General features: G+C 41.5%; 2 protein-coding genes across 2 annotated transcripts in view; one reads left to right on the top strand and one right to left on the bottom strand.

The window, feature by feature from the left end:
* Positions 1 to 313: 313 nt before the first annotated feature.
* Dazap2 (DAZ associated protein 2) lies at positions 314 to 4,546 on the bottom strand. Its single transcript, XM_015493363.2, has 4 exons — positions 4,456 to 4,546; positions 3,333 to 3,451; positions 2,692 to 2,937; positions 314 to 1,740 (listed from the first exon to the last, which is right to left on the bottom strand). The coding sequence occupies exons 1-4, from the start codon at positions 4,466 to 4,468 to the stop codon at positions 1,612 to 1,614; spliced, it is 507 nt and encodes a 168-aa protein (XP_015348849.1). The 5' UTR covers positions 4,469 to 4,546; the 3' UTR covers positions 314 to 1,611.
* An 18-nt stretch (positions 4,547 to 4,564) lies between these two features.
* Positions 4,565 to 21,336, top strand: part of Pou6f1 (POU class 6 homeobox 1) — a 43,863-nt gene continuing 27,091 nt past the window's right edge. Inside the window, exons 1-2 of the mRNA XM_048802744.1 lie at positions 4,565 to 4,728; positions 19,846 to 20,327. The gene's annotated coding sequence lies outside the window, so the exon portion shown is untranslated. The remainder of the gene's footprint in view (positions 4,729 to 19,845; positions 20,328 to 21,336) is intronic.

Here is a 21,336-nt window from a genome sequence, read left to right as displayed (position 1 = left end):
ACCCGGAATGTATAGAGGGATTGCAATACTAAGACATTTTCCTCAATTTGAACTGTAGAGTAAGTAAGGAGAAACCAATTTTGTTCCCTTAGTAAGTTTAGGTTCAGAATCCCAGAATATGAAAGTTGTTTAGGTAATAAAGTGAAAATAGGTGTAACATCTAAAGTGAAATTCATGAAAATAGTCAAATCTTGGCCTTGTACTCCTGCATTTATTTAAAAGAAAACAGAACAGCAGCAGCACCTAGCTGAGATATAAAAGAAGTTATATGCAGAATAGATCTAAAAACAAGCTAAGTAAAGAATCCTTGGAGTGAGGTGTAATGCAACTTCATCACTTTATTCAAATCTTCAAAATAGTCTTTATTCTACATTTTTAGTATAAAAAATCCACAAGTTAAGTGCACCACAGTGTAGAGAGAGACATACAACGCTGAACTTCCATAACAGTCAATGGTACAGTCAAACATCACATGTACAGAACACAAAATTTAGATGAACTGAAATTATAAGATAAAATAAAATCCAATTTCAGAAAACAAAAATCAAAATATTAAGGATCCCTGAAACATTCTTAACCCTAATGAGATTTCACTGGACTCAAGTCATTTTATAGTGAAGTTTTCACAATATGACCCTATTAACCAGTTTAGGAATTCTTGGGAGCTGTGAGTGGTGGCATCAGACACTGACAAAAATGGTAACCAATTTTTGATCTGAAAACTCCCTTTAATTTGGCTCTAAAGTCAAGCCTTTGAAATGCATCCTCCTCCTTGCCCCTCATATTTTAAACAAACTTTTTTATGGGACAGTTTGCACTGATATCCTTTGTTCAAACAAAGCTGTTTTTCTGGCACCAAAGCAAACTGAGTCAGGTTCGTGTATGCAGAGACAACCTATGAGGAGGGTCCAAAAGGCACCCTCTAGTTTTGCCTGAGGAGATGCCAAAGCAGAAGCAATGCGCTTGGGGCACAGAGAGGGTTTCAGAGGATCCTTGTGAAAGACGAGTTAAAAGATGGCAAGTGGAGAGAAGTGCAAGGAGAGAAGGAAACAAGTCTGACTGGCTTTCTGTCCTGCACCACTGATTTAATGGAGATTGGTGGGAGGAATGGAAGACTAGGGTTGGAGATGGCACATGAGGCAGAGGATGGAAAGGAAGAGGCAGACAACTAATGCATTTCATTTAACAAGAAATATAAATCAAAGACTTAAAGGAGATTAAAGACCAATCAGAATAATTTGGCAACTTTAATTCTTAGGAAGATCAAAGTTCCCTCCAAACCTAATTTGATGTTTTATTACCAAAAGCAAAGACCAGTATGGTACAGTATTACTCCAGAGGAATTAAAGGAAGATCCTTAGGGCTGCTTCACCCACATTCATTTTATGAATGGACACCTCCCCTACCTTAAAATGCTTTAGGGAGGTACTGCTACCATTACATGGTTCCTTATTAAATTTGAAAAGTGCCTGAAAGTTTGGGCACCAGAAAGACACCCCAACAACATGTGTCTAAACTGCAACTTCAGGTTAATATGACTAAAGCAGTTACATTGTGAGAAGTGCTGAAGGTATGTGATGTCTTTCCCGGCACAGAAGTGGCCTTGGTTCCTCACCAGATGGTGTAGCCACCATCTGAGCCACCCATGAAGAAGTTTCCCTTCCGCTGAGTTACGAGGACGTTGGCTCCCTGCATGACTGCAAGCTGAGCAGCATTGGGAGGGCATCCAGGAGGCGGAGGCTGAAAGGAAAGGACAGGTAGAATGGGCAAAGGGAAGAAGACATGGGTGAAGCAGAGTACCTTAAGAAGATGGCAGGGTGCTAACCAATAGCGTTTAAGGAGCTAGTGCTGCCACCACATTGAGTTCTAAAGCTGGTGTATTTTCTCTGTGAACCCAAGACGCAAACAGGAAAGGAGTCTATCACTCATTCAAAGAGTTCTAGCTCCAAGATTAAGCCTATGGATACCAGCCCCCAAATAATTTTCAGGGTAGAAAATCACTCCTATTCATTTTCCCAAAACAGGGACAGATCTCACAGGATCCCTAGGTAGTTGTGTTTTGGGGGTGCTGAGGGGCTTTGCACACCTAAACCTACACTCTACCAATGAGCTACATCCCAGCCCTCTAGTTTTTAATCAGACCACTATACTAACTAAAGGTTTGCTAATGACACTATTTCCACTTCATCTCTAGCATATGTTCCTGAGTAGATGGCCTTAGCAAAGACCATGTGGGCTCTAAATCCCATGCACTGGGGAACTAAGCAGGAGACACTGAAAATTAAAATCCCTGTCTTTCTAAAAGCTACTTTTTAGGGATTATGCATTCTACTTTTTTAATCAGCCAGTTCCTAATACAATATCATGCTGATAGCAAATATCAAGTGAATGCTTATGGAATGAATGAAGAGCATTACTCGACTAGTTTGCTGTACCAAAATAACTGGAAAAGCAGCAAGCAGGACTCATAAGGCAGGAAAACAAAGCAATCTGGTTAACTCAGATCCCAGTGAATGTGCCAGATGCTCATCACTTGCCACAGTTCTACTGCCCCCTGACCACTTTGTGCCTATCAGATAGCAATAGTTGCACTAATACTGGCAATGATTATCTTAGGATGATAAGAGAATGAAGTCACTGCAAAATGTTAAAATATATGGGCTGAGTTTCTTCTGATAAGGTCATACTCACAGGAATGTTGCCAGCAGTAGCCCCAGCTCCAAATCTGGCACCTGCATCATACCCTCCTTCCACCAGCACTGTTGAACCAGGTGGATAGATGGGACCAACTGGATAATAAGCCATAGGGATTGTGGAACCTAAAGGCCCAACAGCCACAGACTGGGCCATGGGAAGATACAGAGAGGCGCCAGGAAATGCAGCTGACATGGTAGGGACTGTGGCAGCCCCTGGGTGCACAAAGCTCGGACGATAGAGCTAAAAGGGACAGAAGAGAAAGCAAAATGTTACTCTGTGACATGTCTACTTGAAATCTCTTTATCAAGTCAATTCTTAACTCTCCATATGCAGATTACACTTTTTATGTTATACAAGTTGTCTTTCCACTGGCATTCAATATTCTGGATCATTTCCTGCTATAGCCAGTGTTAGGCTAAAAGCCCAAAAACTCATCTTCTTAACAGCAACCTGTGCAGAATAACTTGCTGAATAACATAAGATAGTCAGATAATGCAGTCTCAACTCCAACAAATTGCTGGATTTTGTTTTAGATTACTCATGTGGACACTTCTGTTTCTAAGAGCAGACTTAAGGACTGAAAATATGGTCCAACAGTATTCTCAACCAATTCAAGTTTGATAAACTCAAAGTACCTCTGAGTAAGCAGGTGGAGCATCAGTATAGGGTGGAGCCTGAGGAAGATGCAAGGTCTGAGGATATACCGGATTCCCAGGAGGCTGCACTGGGTAGGTTGGCTGCGTTGGATACTGACCTGGAGGACAAGAAAAAATATAGGTTGCCTACTATACAGAGCTACCAAAATTAAGCAAGACATACCCTACAGCTAACTTAGTGGAAGCAAGCAGAAGATTTATAGACTACTCCAGAGGGCTTGACTTCTGAAGCCAAGAAAATAAGCATTGTGTTTGTATCTATATAAATGGAAGGTGCTGGGTTCTGACTGGACAGGAAAGGCGCTGTTCCCACTAGCATACTGATGTAAGGGAAAAGTCTAAACGGGCCCCCTCCGGAATGCAGGACAAATCTGGGGACCCGTTCCTGAGGTTCTGGACTGTTGATGTATCTAGGGTGCTTCTGCTCTTGGAGTAGTCTTCACAGGCCCAGCTGTAACCACCCCAGACTTTATGAGTAACGGTAGTTCTAATTATTTGCCTCGCAGATTCTTATTCAAGGTCGACTTCCAAATAAAGAGAGTACGTGAATGGAAGTGAACCCTGAGACCGAGAAAAAGTGAAAGGGATCATGTTCTGACAAATTCATTGGTACAATCACAGGGGCAGGGGTAAATTCTAGCCTCGCCACTGAAGGGCAAAGAATGCGCAAGAAAGGGGGAAAGGGTCCTTGTAGGCCCCGGCCGCCCACCAACCGGCACTTCACTAGTTAAGCCCAGTGCCCTGCCTGTTGTTCTTAAGCGGGGCGCCCCGCCTCTGCCAGCTCTCCATTGGCCCACCCTAATCCCTGCTCTAGCTCCCCATTTGCTCCTGAAGATGTCCATCATGACAAGGCCCCCCCACACATCGGAGCCCGCAGCTCCAAACTGCGCCACAGAGTTTAAGAGCTAAAGGACTGGGACGAAGCGAGCAGCGGTACTTAAGCAATGACGAAGGCGTCAGCTGCTGCCCCCAGGACTGCGGCCGGCCGAGGGGCGCGGCGCAGCCCGTCCCAGAACTGGTGTTTGTTGACCCTGGGCTCCGAATCCGCTCGCTCCCGACCCGCACTACCCCCGCGACGGCCCCAGCCGCCCCCAGTCCTTGCCTTTGCTGTTCATGGTGGCTGCGGGTCCGGTTTGACTCGGCGTCGCGGACGGTTATTTTTTTCGTCCTCTTCCTGTTCGGAGTCACTTCCGTGTCACGTGATGATCCGCCCGCCCGGCGTCACCCGACGCCCAAGTGCCGTTGCCGCCGGAAGCCCCGCCCCTTCGCCCGGCCTCCAGTCCTTGAGGGCAGGGCCCTCGTGGCCCCGCCCAGACGCCCTAGACTTCTACCCCCACCCCTATCGCTCTACTGGAGGAAAACCAAATATGTACAGGTATTGTATCGAAACAGGGTCTGTTCTCTCGGTCGGACGCTCGGAGGCTGGACGGTGAAACCATTCCCCGAAACCTTTTTCTGCCTACGCTCACTAACTCAAGGTCGCCTCACCTTGGCAATCTTTCCACAAGAGGCATAGGTTTCTACGCATTTTCAAAACTGCCTAAAATATTTTCCCCAAGACTTGGTCTGTTTTGCATTACTTTTCCACCAAGCCCAGTGTCAGCTTCAGCTCCGGAAAGATTTATTTCGCTAGTACAGTTCACACTGTCCTTTCTTGAAGTAGATCCTCCCAGGACTCTTTGCTGTTTTGTACCAGCTACTAGCTGTGGATGGTTACTTCTGTGTGTTCCTGACTTTTTCGCTTAAAGGAGGGAGTTGTGTTTTGCGGTGCTCCGCAAGAGCTAGCTGTGTTCTCAGGCCCTACCCTTTCTTTGGCACCTGTTACAGGTGACCTGCCTGGGTGCCTTGTGGGTATTTGTATGTTGTTTCACCTCAAATTTAATTGTCTTGAAGGGCAGCGATTAATTTTTTTCCCTTTCTTCATTCAAAAGTATCTGCTGAGCACCTGCTTTGCACAAGTAAGGAGATGGAGCTAAACAAAACAGCCCAACACTATAATCTCGTGGAGTTTACATTCTATATTATTCTTATTAGAATAGGTAGAAAAACATCTAAGACGGGAGGGCATTGGAGAGAATAGCCCTCAATAACATTAGAATCCTGATAAATATTTTCTGATTAGTTAATTAAACCAATAAAAAGAGCCATACTTACTTCAACTGGGTAAACCCTTGGGTTTTTTTAAATATATTTTTTAGTTGTATTAGGTGCAACATCTTTATTTTTATTTATTTATTTTTATGTGGCGCTGAGGATCGAACCCAGAGCCTCACGAATACAGGCAAGTGCTCCATCACTGAACCACAACCACTGAACCACAACCCCAGTTCCTAAACCCTTGCTTTTGACCAGTATTGCATCACAGTTTGCAGAACACTCTGAAACAATCTCATCTGGTCTTCACAGTTTTCACAACAGTCCTATGTGGCAAGCAGAGCTTGTTTGAGCATTCCTGGTTTTAAAATTAGAGAATTGATCAAAAGAGATTTTCCCCACCTTCACACATTAACAAGCTATTTACAGAATCATGTTTTGTGTCAGAGCTCCCAGGTTCCCAGGTCAGTGTTTTTGTTGTTTTGCTTTGGTTTTGTTTTTATGTTTAATCAACACACACTTCTTGGTATGACTAAGATACTTGAAAAGTAAGTTAGGCACCTGTAATCCCAGTGACTTAGGATACTGAGGCAGGAGGATCTCAAGTTTAAGGCCAACCTGGACAACCTGTCTCAAAATAGAAATAAAAAGGCTGGGGATATAGCTTAGTGGTAAAGCACCCCTGAGTTTAATCCCAGTACAAAAACAAAAGCCCACTAAATGGTAATTTAAGACATTCACTTATTCAATAATTTATTTGTAGGTCACTTATAAATGCCAGACATTAGGCTTTCTAATGCAGGGACTTGCAAACATTTTTTGATGAAATCCATAGTAATACACTTTAAATCATGACGCAGTACACATGTTTATAACTATAACTAAAGCAACATTAGTACTTACCCTTCTATGTATAGTACACTGTGATATTTTCTATTTTCTCCTATTTTGTCTCCTCAGTTCTGATTGTTTCACATCCCACTAACAAGTCAGGACCTACAGTTTGAAAAGCACTCTTTTTAGTGGACTGTCATCCCCAAGGCCTAGCATTTTTTCTTTACATGATGTTTGCAATCAGTAATTGGAGGTCAGACCAGGCAAATCTTCTCTGTATCCTAACTTTTCCAAGTCAGATCCTAAGTGATCTCAATTCAAAGCTTGAAAATGGAAGAGGTCACTAATCTGCCTTCACTCCTACTCAGTGATCAGGAACTAGGGGGAAAAAAAAGGAATGAGCACAGGAAAGGAAACTTCCCTATGTCTCCTTCTGAGACCTCAGGACCCCTGATATTGTGTTCACTGTAGTAGTCCATGTCAATAAGAGTTCAGGAGGTAGACTCAGTATCAAGACACTAATTCTTCCAGGCACAGTAGTACACATCTGTAGTTCTAGCTACTTGGGGTACCGAGGTGGGAGGATTATTTAAATCCAGCTTAATGCCAGCCTGGACAACATAATAAGCCCCCATCTCAGGGGGGAAAAAACAGACTCTGCTACTAATTAACTGACCTTGATCCTCATCTAATCAGCTCCCTACTAATTATTCCCTACTATGTATGAGTCAGACACTGTAACAGGTGCGTTCATTTAATGTTCATAGCAGTCTCTGAGGAATGTGCAGGTAAAAGAGCTATATTTCAGACATGTTAGTATCTGAACTAAAAACACAATTGCATAGGCAAAATTTAAATTCAGGTCTACTTGACTTCACAAGCCAATCATTGTTTTTAATCTGTTGCCTCCCAAGGGTCTCAGTTTCATCATTTGCCAAAGAGATCACACAGTCCTTGTTTCACCTCCAGCTCAAATCTAGATTCTGTTTTAGGGGAGAAAAAGAACAAAAGGGAGAGGAAGGAGAAATGGACAGATTTAATAATAAGCTTGAAAATTCTGGTCAGGCCCTACTAATGCTAAAAATTAAATAATTCAACCAGGCATGGTTGTGTACTCCTGTAATTCCAGCTACCCAGGAGTCTGGGTCAGTAGGATCAGAAGTTAGAGGCTAGCCATGGCAACTTAGTAAGACCCTGTCCCCAAATAAAAAGACATTGGGGATGTGTCTCAGGATAAAACATGCCTGGGTTCAATCCCCAATACTGCAAAAAAAGAAAAAAATAATTTTAGATATTTCTATGGGATGGTCCTTCCCAGGACCAATGGTCCAATGACTAATGGGTTAACCCTTGGTACCCAGGAACCCCCTTGGACCTAGCTAACATTCCTTCAGGTTGCCCTTAGATTGGTCAGTGTCTTCTACAAGGTGTTTGGGTATTTTGTTTATCATTTTGAGACCTGGGCATTGAAAAAGCCTATGAAATCATATATAGAGACACCCAATCTCTTCGACTGTGCTCAGGGAAGTTTTCCTGGTAGAAATGATGTCTGAGTTGAAATCTGAAGGGTGAGGACTGAGGTTGTAGCTCAGTGATGGAGTGCTTGCCTAGCACATGTGAGGCACTGGATTCAATCTTCAGCACTACATGGAAATAAATAAAGATGTTCATCAACAACTAAAAATATTTTTTTAAAAATTTGAAGGGTGAGTGGAAGTTAAACAAGTGAAAATGGGTTCCTAGAAGAGGGGATAACATTTGCAAAGTCCTAGAGAAGAGAGAGAGCTTATAGAGAGAAAGGGCATGAAAATAGGTCAGTATGGCCGGAATACAACTGGTAAGGACTGGTGGGGATTGGCAAGAAATAAAGCTGAAGAGGTAGATAGGAGACAGAACCTGCATGAACACTCTAGAGCCCATGTAAAAGCCTATATGAAGACACTGGATTCTATCCTAGGCACTGACAAGCCACTGAAGAGTTTTAAACAGGAGAGTGGCATGATCATGCTGTTTGTGTAGAGCAGGCAAGAGGAGAATACTGGGGATCAAAACCAGGGCCTTGCAAACTGGGCAACATCCCCAGCCTTTTTTTGAGAAAGGGTCTCATTAGGTTGTCCAGGCTGGCCTTGTAATCCTCCTGCCTCAATCTCCTGAGTGTCTGGGATGATATGTGTGTGCCATGGTGATCCAGGATCATGTCTTTTTCTTTTTGTAGTAGGGGGGATTGAAATCAGGGGCACTCTACCACAGAGCTACATCCCTAGCCTTTTTAAATTTTATTTTGAGACAGGTTCATATTAAGTTGCCCAGGTCGGCCTTGAACTTGCTATCTTCCTGCCTCAGTCTCCCCAAGTTGCTGGGATTACAGGCATGTTGGCTATATTTTTATTTTTTAAAAAAGTCTTATCAGGCAGCTGGGCGCAGCATCACACGCCTGTAATCCCAGCAGCTTGGGAGGCTGAGTCAAGAGGATTGCAAGTTCAAAGCCAGCCTCAGTAACCTCAGTGAGGCCTAAACAACTTAGCGAGACCCTGTCTCAAAATTAAAATTTTAATGCATCAATTTAAAATAATAAAAAATAAGGAGCTGAGAATGTAGCTCAAAGGTAGGGCACCTAACTAGCACCTAGGTCTGATTTCTTTTCTTTTCTTTTTCAGATATTTATTTTTTCAGTTGTTTATTGCAGGATTATTTGTAATAGTTGTAGTTGGACACAATACCTTTGTTTTATTTATTTTTATTTGGTGCTGAGGATTGAACCTAGGGCCTCGCACATGCTAGGTGAGCATTCTACTGCTCAGCCACAACCCCAGCCCACCCTGGATCTGATTTCTAGCAACACACATACGTTCACACACACAAATAAGAAGATGACTTAGAAAAAAAAAATCTCTCTAGTTATAGAATGCAGAATAGGTATTAATAGGGGTAAACTGGGCATGTTACCACATTCCTATAGTCCCAGAAACTCAGGAGCAGGAGGATCACAAATTCAAAGCCAACCTCAGCAACTTAGTGAGGCACTAAGCAACATAGCAAAACCCTGTGTCAAAATTAAAAATAAATAATTAAAAATAATGGGCTGGGGATGTGGCTCAAGCGGTAGCGCGCTCGCCTGGCATGCGTGCGGCCCGGGTTCGATCCTCAGCATCACATACCAACAAAGATGTTGTGTCTGCCGAAAACTAAAAAATAAATATTAAAAATAATAATAATAATAATAAGAGCTGGGGGTGTAACTCAGTGGTAGAGTGCCCCAGTACCACCAAAAAGAAAGAAAAGGGGAGCAAGAGGTGGAATCTAATCCCCATTCGATTCCAAGGAACATCATTTAGGTAAGGGATCATGGCAGACTGGCCTAGTGAAGTGGCAGTAGAGAGAAGTAGGGGAATTCCAGATTGATTAGGAGATAGAAACAACTGGACTATCAGGATTAATGTTCAGCGTTAATTAACAGGAGAATTGGCAGGGTTGAAAACTCCATAAAGTCAGAAGACAAATGACAAACCAGAAAAAGATATTTGCAATTCATATAATATCCCTGCATATCAGGAACTCCTAGAAATCAGTAGGCATATAATCAACATTAGGAAAAATAGCAAGTAATATTTACAGAGAGTTCACAGAAGAGGAAAAACAAATAGCCTCCTAACATATGAAATAATGTTTAGCCTCAGTCATCATAAGAAAGCAGCAAATTAAAACCACACAGATACCATTATCAGATGGGCAAAAATCCAAATGTTTGCTAACATTATTTTCAGGGCTGTGGATAAACAGACATTCTAATTTATTTATGGTGGGAATGTAAATTGGTATGATACCTATAGGGTGAATTTGCCAATATCTATCAAAATTGTAAACATACCATTTCCACTTCTGGGAATGATTCCTAAAGATTTATTTGTACTCAGGAGAAACACCGGTATGTATAGAGTTGTTTATTGCAGGATTTTTTTTTAATAGCAAAAGATTAGAAATAACCTATGTGTCCATGAATTGGAAACTGGTAAAATAACTCTTAGTATATACAGATAATGAAATACCATGTGGCTGAAGCAAAGAATGAGAAAGTTCTCCAAGATGTTTTTTAAATAAGAAAGGAAAGCCAGTGGTGGCGCATTTCAGTAGTCGAAAGCAGAAGGATCCCAAGTTCAAGGCCAACCTGGGCAACTCAGCAAGGCCCTGTCTCAAAATAAAAAATAAAAAGGGCTGGGGAGGTGGTTCAGTGGTAAAACACCCTTGGATTCAATCCCTAGTGCTGCTGCTGCTGCTGTAATAATAATAATAATAGGATGAAGAAGAGGAAAAAAAAATCAAAGATGATGGCTAATGAACTCTTAGTATGCCTTGGGCCGGGCACCGTGGTGCATGCCTGTAATCCCAGCAGCTCAGAGGCTAAGGCAGGAGAATCACAAGTTCAAAGGCAGCCTCAGCAAAAGCAAGGTGCGAAGCAACTCAGTGAGACCCTGTCTCTAAGTAAAACTCAAAAAAGGGCTGGGGATGTGGCTCAGTGGTTGAGTGCCCCTGAGTTCAATCCCTGATACCCGCCCCACACACACACACACACACACAAAATGTTCCTTGGTCAAGATAAATGCTAGATGGAAAATTACAGCAGATGGAAAATTACAACAGAACTCAGTAAATGCCATATTGGGTATGAGTAAGCTGTGATAAGAGATTCAGGAAACAATGGTGACTGCTGTGGTTTTGATATGGTTTGTCCCCCAAAGATTTATGTGCTAGAAGCTCAGTCTCCAGTATGTCAGTTGTTATAGGACCTTTTAGAGGTGGGACCTAGTAGAAGGTGATTAGGATGGGGCATCGCCCATTATGTTCTTGTGGCAGTAGGTCAGATCTTATGTGACCAGACTAGCTCTTTTATGTGTGTGTGTGTGTGGTGCTGAGGATTGAATTCAGGGTGAACCGAGGGCCTTGTGCATGCGAGGCAAGCACTCTATCAATTGATCCCCAGCCCCCAACTAGCTCTTTTGAGAGTGGGATATTATAAACCCAAACTATCCCTAGTACTTGTCCCCTTCTGAACACTACCAGTTCCCTTTAGGCTTCATCATGTGACACAGCCTTACCAGAAAATTGGCACCCCAATCACCAGAATCATGAGCCAAATAAACTACTTTCCAAATTATCCAGTCTCGCTGAGCACAATGGCACACACCTGTAATCCCAGCTGCTCTGGAGGCTTAGGCAGGAGGATTGTAAGTTCAAAGCCAGCCTCAGCAATTTAGCAAGGCCCTGAGTAATTTAGCAAGACCATGTCTCAAAATAAAAAATGGGCTTGGATGTGGCACAGTAGTTAAGTGCCTCTGGATTCAATCCCTGATACCAAGAAAAAAAAATTACCCAGTCTCAGATACTTTTAGAGTTTTATTTTGAGACAGGATCTAAGACAGTGACTTTTCCTGCTAAGCCCCCTGGTCTCAGTTGGACTGATTAGAATTTTTTAGTATACATTTATTGAACACTTACAATGTATTATGTTCTTTACTTATGTAACTAGAAGAACAGAATAACCTCCTATTTCCCAGCCCAAAGAGGAAGGTTGGAGCTTTGTTTAAGAATCCAGTCAGGCTTTTTGAAATAACCTTTTCAAAGTCTTAGCTGGTTTTTGTGTCACTAAGAGAACAGTTATTACAAGATATATGGCTCAGAAGTGGACCCTGCTTTCTTATTCCTGGCAAGCCACTTATAGGAAAGGTGCAGATACTGCTCTGCATAATGAATGTAAAACACCAACTCCACCATGGCTGGGGCAGCCTAGGAAGTCTCAGGGGTCTCTTCTTTTTTGGTTGTGGTTTTTCTCCCTGTGAAATCCCAACTCATTTGTATTATTTGGCTTATTAAAAATGCAATGGTCTGATATGAATGCATACCAAAATGTTCTGGTTTGGGGGTTTAGAATTCATTTTTTTCTTTGAGAGGTGTGTGTGTGTGTTCCAAAAGTTACCCAGGGCACTCAGAAGAGCAGAGCCTCATCTGTGTCTCAATATGGCCAGGATACTCAAAGGGATACCAGTCTTCCATAGACAATTCTGCTGGATAGACTATGCCCAAAGCTTATTCCTACAAGGCCACTATGGAACCTCTTCCTTCACACACACACACACACACACACACACACACACACACACACACACACTTCCCACCCTCTGAGGTGTTATCCAGAATCTAAGCTAAACTGTCAGATTTGGAGAAATGTCCTTCTGGGGATAGCTGAGGGACCAGAGGGAGGAAGCATCTGGGGCTTCCTAGAAATGAATGGAGGTTTGAAGGAGAATTTCCAGGGGACAGAAGTAGACCTGAGGACAGGAAGCCAAGTTATGGTCTGGGATCCATTCATGTAGGGTCCTTACACCCCCTAATTAAGACTCAACTTCTTGCCAGGTGCAGTTGCACACATCTATAAGCCCAGCAACTCAGGAGGCTGAGGCATAAGGATAGCAGGTTCAAAGCTAGCATCAGCAACTTAGCAAGATTGTAAGTAACCTAATAAGACCTTGTCTCAAAATAAAAGTATTTAAAGGTGGGGTGGTAGGGATGTGGCTCCATGGTTAAGCACCCCTGGGTTCAATCTCTGTACAAAAAAAAGAAAATTTGAATTCTTGAAATGTTGGGAAAATTAAAACTCAAAACCAAAGTTTAAATACTTTCCATTATTGTAATTCACTTCAGTTTTCCCTTACCTCTGCAGTAAAGAACAACTTTAACAACTTTGTGGGGCTGGATATGCAGCTCAGTAGTTGAGCATGTCTAATATGTGCAAGGTCTTGTGTTCAATCCCCAGCACTGAAAAAACAAAAACTAAAAAAACAACCTTGTATAGTCATGTTGGGGAGAATTCACACCTGTGTCCCACTATGACTGTAGTTGCATTTCATCCAAAAGGAACCAAACCAGGAATTCCAGGCTGAGACCTGATACCAAGTGAGTGGTCCAGGGCGGAATGGGAGAGAGGGTCAATAAAAAGAGGTGACTCAAGATGGAGGAAAATTTAGACCCCTGGATCTTATATACATTATCCTGTTTAAGATAATATCTCCAAATAAGAATTGTAATGCATTCCGCTGTCATATATAAATTAAAAGAAATAATTTAAAAAATATATAGTATCTCCTTTTTTTCAAACAGGAAAACTATGGCTTAAAGAATGTAATTGCTGGCTAGGTGCAATGGAACCCTCATTTAATTTCAGCTTCTCAGGAGGCTGAGGCACAAGTTCAATGCTAATCTCAGCAACCTTGTGAGAACCTGTCTTGAAATAATAAGGACTGGAGATGTAGATGTAGCTCAATGGTACAGCACCCCTATTTCTTTCTTTTTTTTTATTGGTTGGTCAAAACATTACAAAGCTCATGACATACCATCTTTCATACATTTGATTCAAGTGGGTTATGAACTCCCATTTTTACCCCAAATACACAGTGCCCCTATTTCAATCCCCAGTACTGGGGGCAGTGGAAGGAAAGAAAAATAATAAAGTCAATGAAAAATGTGAAATATCTATATTTTGGAAACAGTGGCTTTAATATTCAAAGTACTTCGGAAGTATAACGAATATGGGATATGGAAGGAAATTTAGATTCAAGTTCACTCATACTTTTGCTCTTTATGTATGTGGCCTTGGACATGTCACTTAACTTGTGAGTTTCCATTTTCTCTTTTTCTCATTTTTTTAAGTATTTTTTTCATTTTGAAAATTATTTCTACCTTCAAGACCTGGTGTGAGGGTCAAGTAAGAAGATAATAATAAAGGGGCTGGAGTTTTGGCTCAGTGGTAGAGTGCTCGCCTAGCATGCATGAGGCACTGGGTTCAATCATCAGCACCACATAAATGTAAAATAAAGATATTGTATCCACCTAAAACTAAAAAAAATATATTAAAAAAGAAGAATAATATTTCTTAAGCTATAGAATGCAACCAGTATCTAGTTTATATAGACAATAACTCTGTCAGATTTGCTGAAGCTGCCCTTTTGTTTCAAGAAACAGAACCAGTTTGGCTATTTTCTGGGCACAGTGCCTGGGAAAGCAAGAGTCAGGGGTCTTTATCTGACCATGTTAAATGAATGGTGGTTGATTCTGCCAATTTATTTCCTACTCTAAGCTTTCTTTTCCTATATCAATACTTCTATATGTCAGGAATAATTTTTCCCCTATAATATCATTTTTGATGGAAACTTCCAGACTTAGAGGGGAGAAAGGAGGGAGGAGGACAAAAGCCCACATTTCTTCAGCATTTCAATCAACAACCTCATTTTCTTCTAACAGTTGAAGTGAACTTTTCATGAATAATGGATGATAGCCTGATGAATATGCACACAGCCTATTATGCCTGTGAGGTTTGGTAAATAATTTATGAGCTAAAATGTTCCTCACCTTTTTACAGTACAGAAAGTTAAAAAAAAAAAAAAAAAAAAAACAGAAAACCATATTTACCCTTTCAGCTGGTAGGGCAATCTGTCAGAGACAGTGACAGCAGCCCAGCAATACAGTTTTACATCATTGCTAAAATTAAATAGAATAAAATGCTGTATGCATTTCAGGACAGGAGGTGGAAGTCTACAAAAACCAGAGCATGCATAAGCCATATTCCTTGTCATACAGAATTTTCCTCAAACTCTGGCTTCTCATCTTAAGATATTCTTGCATTGTTAACAGCTTTCAGGGACCTTCTCCTCCATAGCCCCTTATCCTGACAGGACTTCAATAAGGCAAGCCCTGACTGATAACTGCCTCCTTCTTTTATGCAAACTGACCTAGAAGCCCTTCGAAAGGCACTGCTGCTTTTCCTCTCCTCAAAAATGAGAGGGTTTTTGTTTGTTTTCCTACAGACCTACCTTCCATTCAGTCCCACCTGCCCTAGTCTTATTCCCTAGGCAGTAGGGACCTCTAATCTGGTGGTTAGAGAGGGGGAGGGGCAAACTTGGCCTGTGGAGGGGAGGCAAGCATGTGGGAAAATACACATGGATCCTGGGAGAACTTGGTTGCTTTGGGCTGGGGATAAGGCTCAGTAGTAAAGTGCTTGCCTAGCATGCATGAAGCCCTGGGTTCAATTTCCAGCACCTGCCACACACACACACACACAAAAAGAACTTGGTTGATTTATGACAAGTTTTAGAAGACCTGAAATGGTCTTTTCACAAGTCAGGTTAGATGGGAACCCAGGGCTTTTCTACTTAAATTCCAGGAGCTTTCTGAACATAGTGCCAAGGAAGACAATGTTAACAAAGCATCTCTCCTGTTGGGTGCTTGGAGGACTTCAGAAGAAAGAGGAAACATAAGGCCCTTCATAAGGAAACACAAGGTCATTCATGTGTTAGGTAAACCATGTAAATACACTCTCGAGAAACAGTAAATGGCCTAAAAATTACAAATTTTATGATGAAGTTATTAGAACAATAATGTAATTAAAGTAATAACATTAATTGGACCAATGTGTTATTATTCAAGAAGGCTTCTTGTAGGAGGTAAAATCTTCAGTGGAGTTTGTAAAGCAAAAAGAGACCCGATTAATTTGAGAGAATAGAGGAAAATATGGCCAAATCTGCCTGACTTGGGCTCTCTCTACCCAAAATGAAAGAATGGTTTTGTGTGATTCTTTCTATTACTGCCGTGTTCCTGCTTGCTATAGACTAAATGTTTGTATTTTTCCAAATTTATATGTTGAAATCCTAAACTCCAATTTGGAGATGGGGCCTCTGGGAGGTGATTAGGTCATGAGGGCGTGAGATTAATGCCCTTATAAAAGGGAACCAGAGCTGGGTGCGGTGGCACATGCCTGTAATCCCAGCAGCTCGAGAGGCTGAGGCAGGAGGATCTCGAATTCAAAGCCAGCCTCAGCAATTTATCAAGGCCCTAAGTATCTTAGAGACCTTGTATCTAAATTAAATATAAAAAAGATCTTGGGATGTGACTCAGTAGTTAAGTGCCCCTGAATTCAATCCTCAGCACCACACACACACACACATAAAAGAGCTAGTCTGGTCACATAAGATCTGACCTACTGCCACAAGAACATAATGGGCGATGCCCCATCCTAATCACCTTCTACTAGGTCCCACCTCTAAAAGGTCCTATAACAACTGACATACTGGAGACTGAGCTTCTAGCACATAAATCTTTGGGGGACAAACCATATCAAAACCACAGCAGTCACCATTGTTTCCTGAATCTCTTATCACAGCTTACTCATACCCAATATGGCATTTACTGAGTTCTGTTGTAATTTTCCATCTGCTGTAATTTTCCATCTAGCATTTATCTTGACCAAGGAACATTTTGTGTGTGTGTGTGTGTGTGTGGNTTTTTTAATATATTTTTTTTAGTTTTAGGTGGATACAATATCTTTATTTTACATTTATGTGGTGCTGGGGATTGAACCCAGTTACTCACACTTGCTAGGCAAGGGCTTTACCACTGAGCCACAATCCCAGCCCAAGTCTACTGCAATTCTAAGAAACACGTCTGTTTTGTCTTTTGCTAAAAGGCACTCAACCCAGTGTCTGACATATAGTAGATAATAAGTATTTGTTGAATTAATGAAATCTCAGAAAGCATGGGAAATCAGAGTGAAGGAAAAAAAAATAGGCTGGGTGGAGGATCTTGTTAAAGAGTTTTATTTAGGATGAGAAGTAAAAGGAAGCTACTAGCACATCTCCTCACCTATCCATGGAAATACTTACACTGGTCTTTTTGTTTGTTTTGTTTTTACAGTGCTGGGAATTGAACTCAAGGCCTCACAAGTGATAAGCAAGCACTATACCACTGAGCTACATCCCTACCCTAACTATTTATCTATACATTTATTTATAGACAGAGTCTTACTAAATTGCCGGAACTGGCCTCTCAAACTTGCAATCTTCCTGCCTCAGTCTACTGAATTGCTGGGATTACAGGTGTGTGCCAGTATGCCTGGCTTGTTTGCTTATTTACTTTTGTATTTTATTATAGTGCTAGGGAGTGAACTCAGGGCCTAGCATATGGTGGGCAAGCACTCCACCAGTGAACTACACCTCCAGCCCAATTGTTGGGTTTTTAAATATAAAAATAATATATATTCATTGCAAGAAGATTGCCATTACTAAGTATTGCTCCCAAGTATTGATAAGGATGTCGAACAACTAGGACTCATATGTTACTGGACTAGAATTCTTGTATATTACTGGTAAGGATACAAATTGGTTCAGCCGCTTTAGAAAACCATTTAGCATTATCTACAAATGCTGAACATGTACCCTAAACTTAGAAATTCCACTTTTCAGTATTTACCCCAAAGAAATAAGTGCACATGTTCACCAAAAGACTTGTCTAATTCATGGCAACTTTATACATAAGAATCCAAAATCAGAACCAGCCAAACAAAAACACTCAAAAAATAGCAGAATGGGTAAACTCTGGTATAATTATGCAATGAAATACAACACAACAATAAAAATAAATAAATAAAATCACTACACTTGATGACATGAACGAATCTCAAAAACATCAGGAGCCAGACACAAAAGAGTACATATTTTTTATTCAATTTATATGATGTAGACAGTAGAATGAATTGGACATAACTTTCCTATGTTCATATATGAATACACAACCCATATAACTCCACATCATGTACAACAAGAATGGAAATTTATACTCCATGTATGTATGAAATGTCAAAATACATTCTACTTTCATATATATCTAAAAAGAACAAATTAAAAAATTATATGATGAAGTTCAAGAACCAGCAAAACTAATTTATGTTATAGAAATCAGAATTAATGTTACTTTGGAAATTTCTCTAGAGTAACACCAGGGGATTTTCTTAGGTATTGGAAAGTGTCTCTGTCTTATTTATGTATTTTTTTTAAGTTGTAGATGGACAGAGTACCTTCATTTTATTTATTTTTGTGTGGTGCTGAGGATCAAACCCAGTGCTTCACACATGCTAGGCAAGTGCTCTACCACTGAGCTACAACTCCAGCCCCTCTGTCTTGTTTTGAGTGGTGATTGCATAGATCTATATGTAAAAATTTGTCAAGGTGTGCACTTGGGCTGGGGTTGTGGCTCAGTAATAGAGTGCTCACCTAGCACATGTAAGGCACTAGATTTGATCCTCAGCACCAAATAAAAATAAATAAAGTGATTGTATCCATCTACAACCAAAAAAAAAAAAATAGATTTTTGTACTTTAGTGCTGGTGCTGGAATGTAGCTCTGTGGTAGAGCAGTTGCCTGGTGTGCATGAGGCCCTAGATTTGCTCCCAGCCCTTAAGGGAGGAAAAAAAGAGCTGGGCATGGTAGCACACCTATAATCCAGCACCGCCAGAGGCTGAAGCAGGAGGGTTACAGGTTTAAATACATCCTGTATAATTTAATAAGACCCTGCCCAAAAATAAAAAATAAAAAGGGCTGGGGATGTAGCTTAGTGGTAAAGCATACCTGGGTTCAATTACCTGATTGATCATCACACATTCTATATACGTATGTTGAAATGTCACAATGCATAAATATGTACAATTAGGGGCTGTGGCTGTGGCTCAATGGCAGAGTGCTTGCCTAACATGTGTGAGGCACTGGGTTTGATCCTTAGCACTGCATACAAAAATAAATAAAGTAAAGGTATTCTGTCCATCTACAACTACGAAGAATAAATAAATAAATATGTACAGTTACTATGTGTGAATTAAAAATTTTTAAAAAGTTGAGGGGGCAGGGGTATAGCTTAGTGGTAAAGTGCTTTTGTAGTATGTGCAAGATCCTGGCTTCCATCCCAAGCCCCCAAAATACATATCTATACGTGTGTGTGTGTGTGTGTGTATGTGTGTATGTTTAAGATAAGTCAAATGATGAGCTGGGTTGGAGCTCAGTGGTAGAGCACTTGCATAAAATGTGTGAGGCCCTGGGTTCAATCCCCAACACCACCACACATACTCACAAAAAGTCAAACAAAGATAAGTATATTATATCCCAATGAAAAATGAAACAAAAGTAACATAGGTTCTTGAGCTATTTAAGCAATGAAGAAGTGTATACAATGTAAGTTAAAGTTTTCCTTTTCCCATAGAAAACTTTGATTCCCATTAACTCTGTGTCTCCCTGAGCTTCTCTGATCATATATGTTCTTTTAAACTATCCCGGATATCCATGTCATGCAGAGTCTTTGATCTATTTAGGTGCAACACCAACCAAGTCACATAGACTTAAGAGTTTCTGTCTTCATGTGACAAAGTTCAATAGCAATACTGTGTCCCTTGTTCACATAAAGAGCAGTAGGAAATACAGATGAGTAAGTCACAACTGGTGTGCTCAAAGAATTTACAGTCCAAAGGGACAGACTAGACTGTAGACCAATCAAGCCCAAGAGCTGTCATACCATGCCATGTAGTGTTTTAGAGGACCAATAAAATGGGTTCAAACTATTGTACAGATAATGATGCTTTATAATTGTATAGATGTTACAGTTTTCAAAGTTTTTTTTTCTTTTTACATACAAGCTCACAATTAAACTTAACCCTATTAAGTAGTTATTATAATTGTTTTTTTCTTTTTTGAGACAGGATCTTGCTGTGTGGCCCAAGCTGTCCTGGAATTCCTAAGACTCAAGCAATCCTCCTGCCTCAGACTTCCTAGTAGCTGGCACTAAAGTGAGGTCTCAGGGCTCTATCTTCCTTTTATAAGAAATGAAGTTAAATTACTTGCCCAGACTGTTGGCGAAAGAGCTGGGATTAAGACCCAAGTATTCTGACTGCTAACCCATGGGCAAGCTGATACAATGGGAGCTCTGCTGGCCAGGCAAATGATAATGCCAGGTCCCAAAAGGCAAGATTCTGTGAGCAACGCCTCCAGGTGTGAGCAAGTTCCAAGTAACCTCTTGAAAAAGTGTGCACCCTGGTCTGCCGCCACTTGGTAGTGGGGACTTAAGGAACAATCTCAAGAGGGAAGCAGTCTCCACTTCCTGTCACTTTACCTATAATTCATCTACCTCAAGCTCATCAGACACTACCAAATGTGGAGCTGGAGCTGGAGCTGGAGCAAGAAGGTAAGAGGCCAGCAGAGTAGACTGACAGCTGGCTGCCTCTATGAAATCCACATTCACTGAATCTACAGAACCTCCCTCTGCCCCAAAGCTTCTCTCATTCTTTTTCTTTTCCTTGGTTTTCCTCTTCCATTTGCCCAGTATTACTCCAACCTGCTTTCCCTTGACCCCTAAATCTGTCAGTTCTTAGCCCAAACCTACTTTCAAAAGCCAATAAGTAAATCAAACCCTTCTCACTCCCACAGCCACCAGAGCAGAAGTTTTTTTTTTTTTTTTTTCTATTCCACTAAACTTTTGTCTTTCTTTTCACATTTCCTTGTCTACTTGAACAAGAAGGCCCGGAAGTTATCATTAGACAACACAGCTTACTACCGCTCCTGGGGTAAAGGTAGGAGGGTGGAGGGACCTGGGTCCCCGCCCTGATTTGGAGCTGGGGGCACAGCTGCTTTGGTGGTTCCACCATGGCTTGGCTGTTTGAGTTCCCTCTCTCTTCTGGGGTTGGGGAATAGACATAAACTTGACTTTCCCCGTTAAGGGTGGCTGACTACCTTAGAAAGGAAAGGAAGCGGCTGAAAGTCACCGCCTTCACCATCCCAACCCTCATTTGAAGGGAAGGTGGCATAGGGTCCCCAGTCAGAACTTCCCTGCTCCTACTGTCACGTTCCAAAATGAAACGACCTCAAGCTGCACTCGGAGGCGGCTGACTAACTAGTCCTACCGACCCCCTATTCTTGTCCCAGGAGAGAACCTCTGGGATCTCCTGACCTGGTCGGGGCGGAGGATCCGCTCCCCACCACGGTGCCTCGATCCCGGGTCCCCAGATCCCCTCCTTTCTCTGACCGCCGCCCCCGGCGGTTGGCGCGGGCGGTGCAGCATGCGGCAAAGCTCTTTGCATAAATTATGCTCATGACGCAGCAGCTAAAAAAATCCAAGTAGCAGAAGGAGGGAAAAAAAGGGGGGGAGGGAAAAAAAGGGGGGGCCGTTACAAAGGGGGAAAGAAGAAAAATATATA

The sequence above is a fragment of the Marmota marmota genome, unplaced genomic scaffold (assembly GCF_001458135.2).
Source record: "Marmota marmota marmota unplaced genomic scaffold, marMar, whole genome shotgun sequence".
Lineage (NCBI taxonomy): Eukaryota > Metazoa > Chordata > Mammalia > Rodentia > Sciuridae > Marmota > Marmota marmota.
The sequence above is the reverse complement of the archived record's forward strand: the minus strand, read 5'-3'. Positions and strand labels throughout refer to the sequence as shown.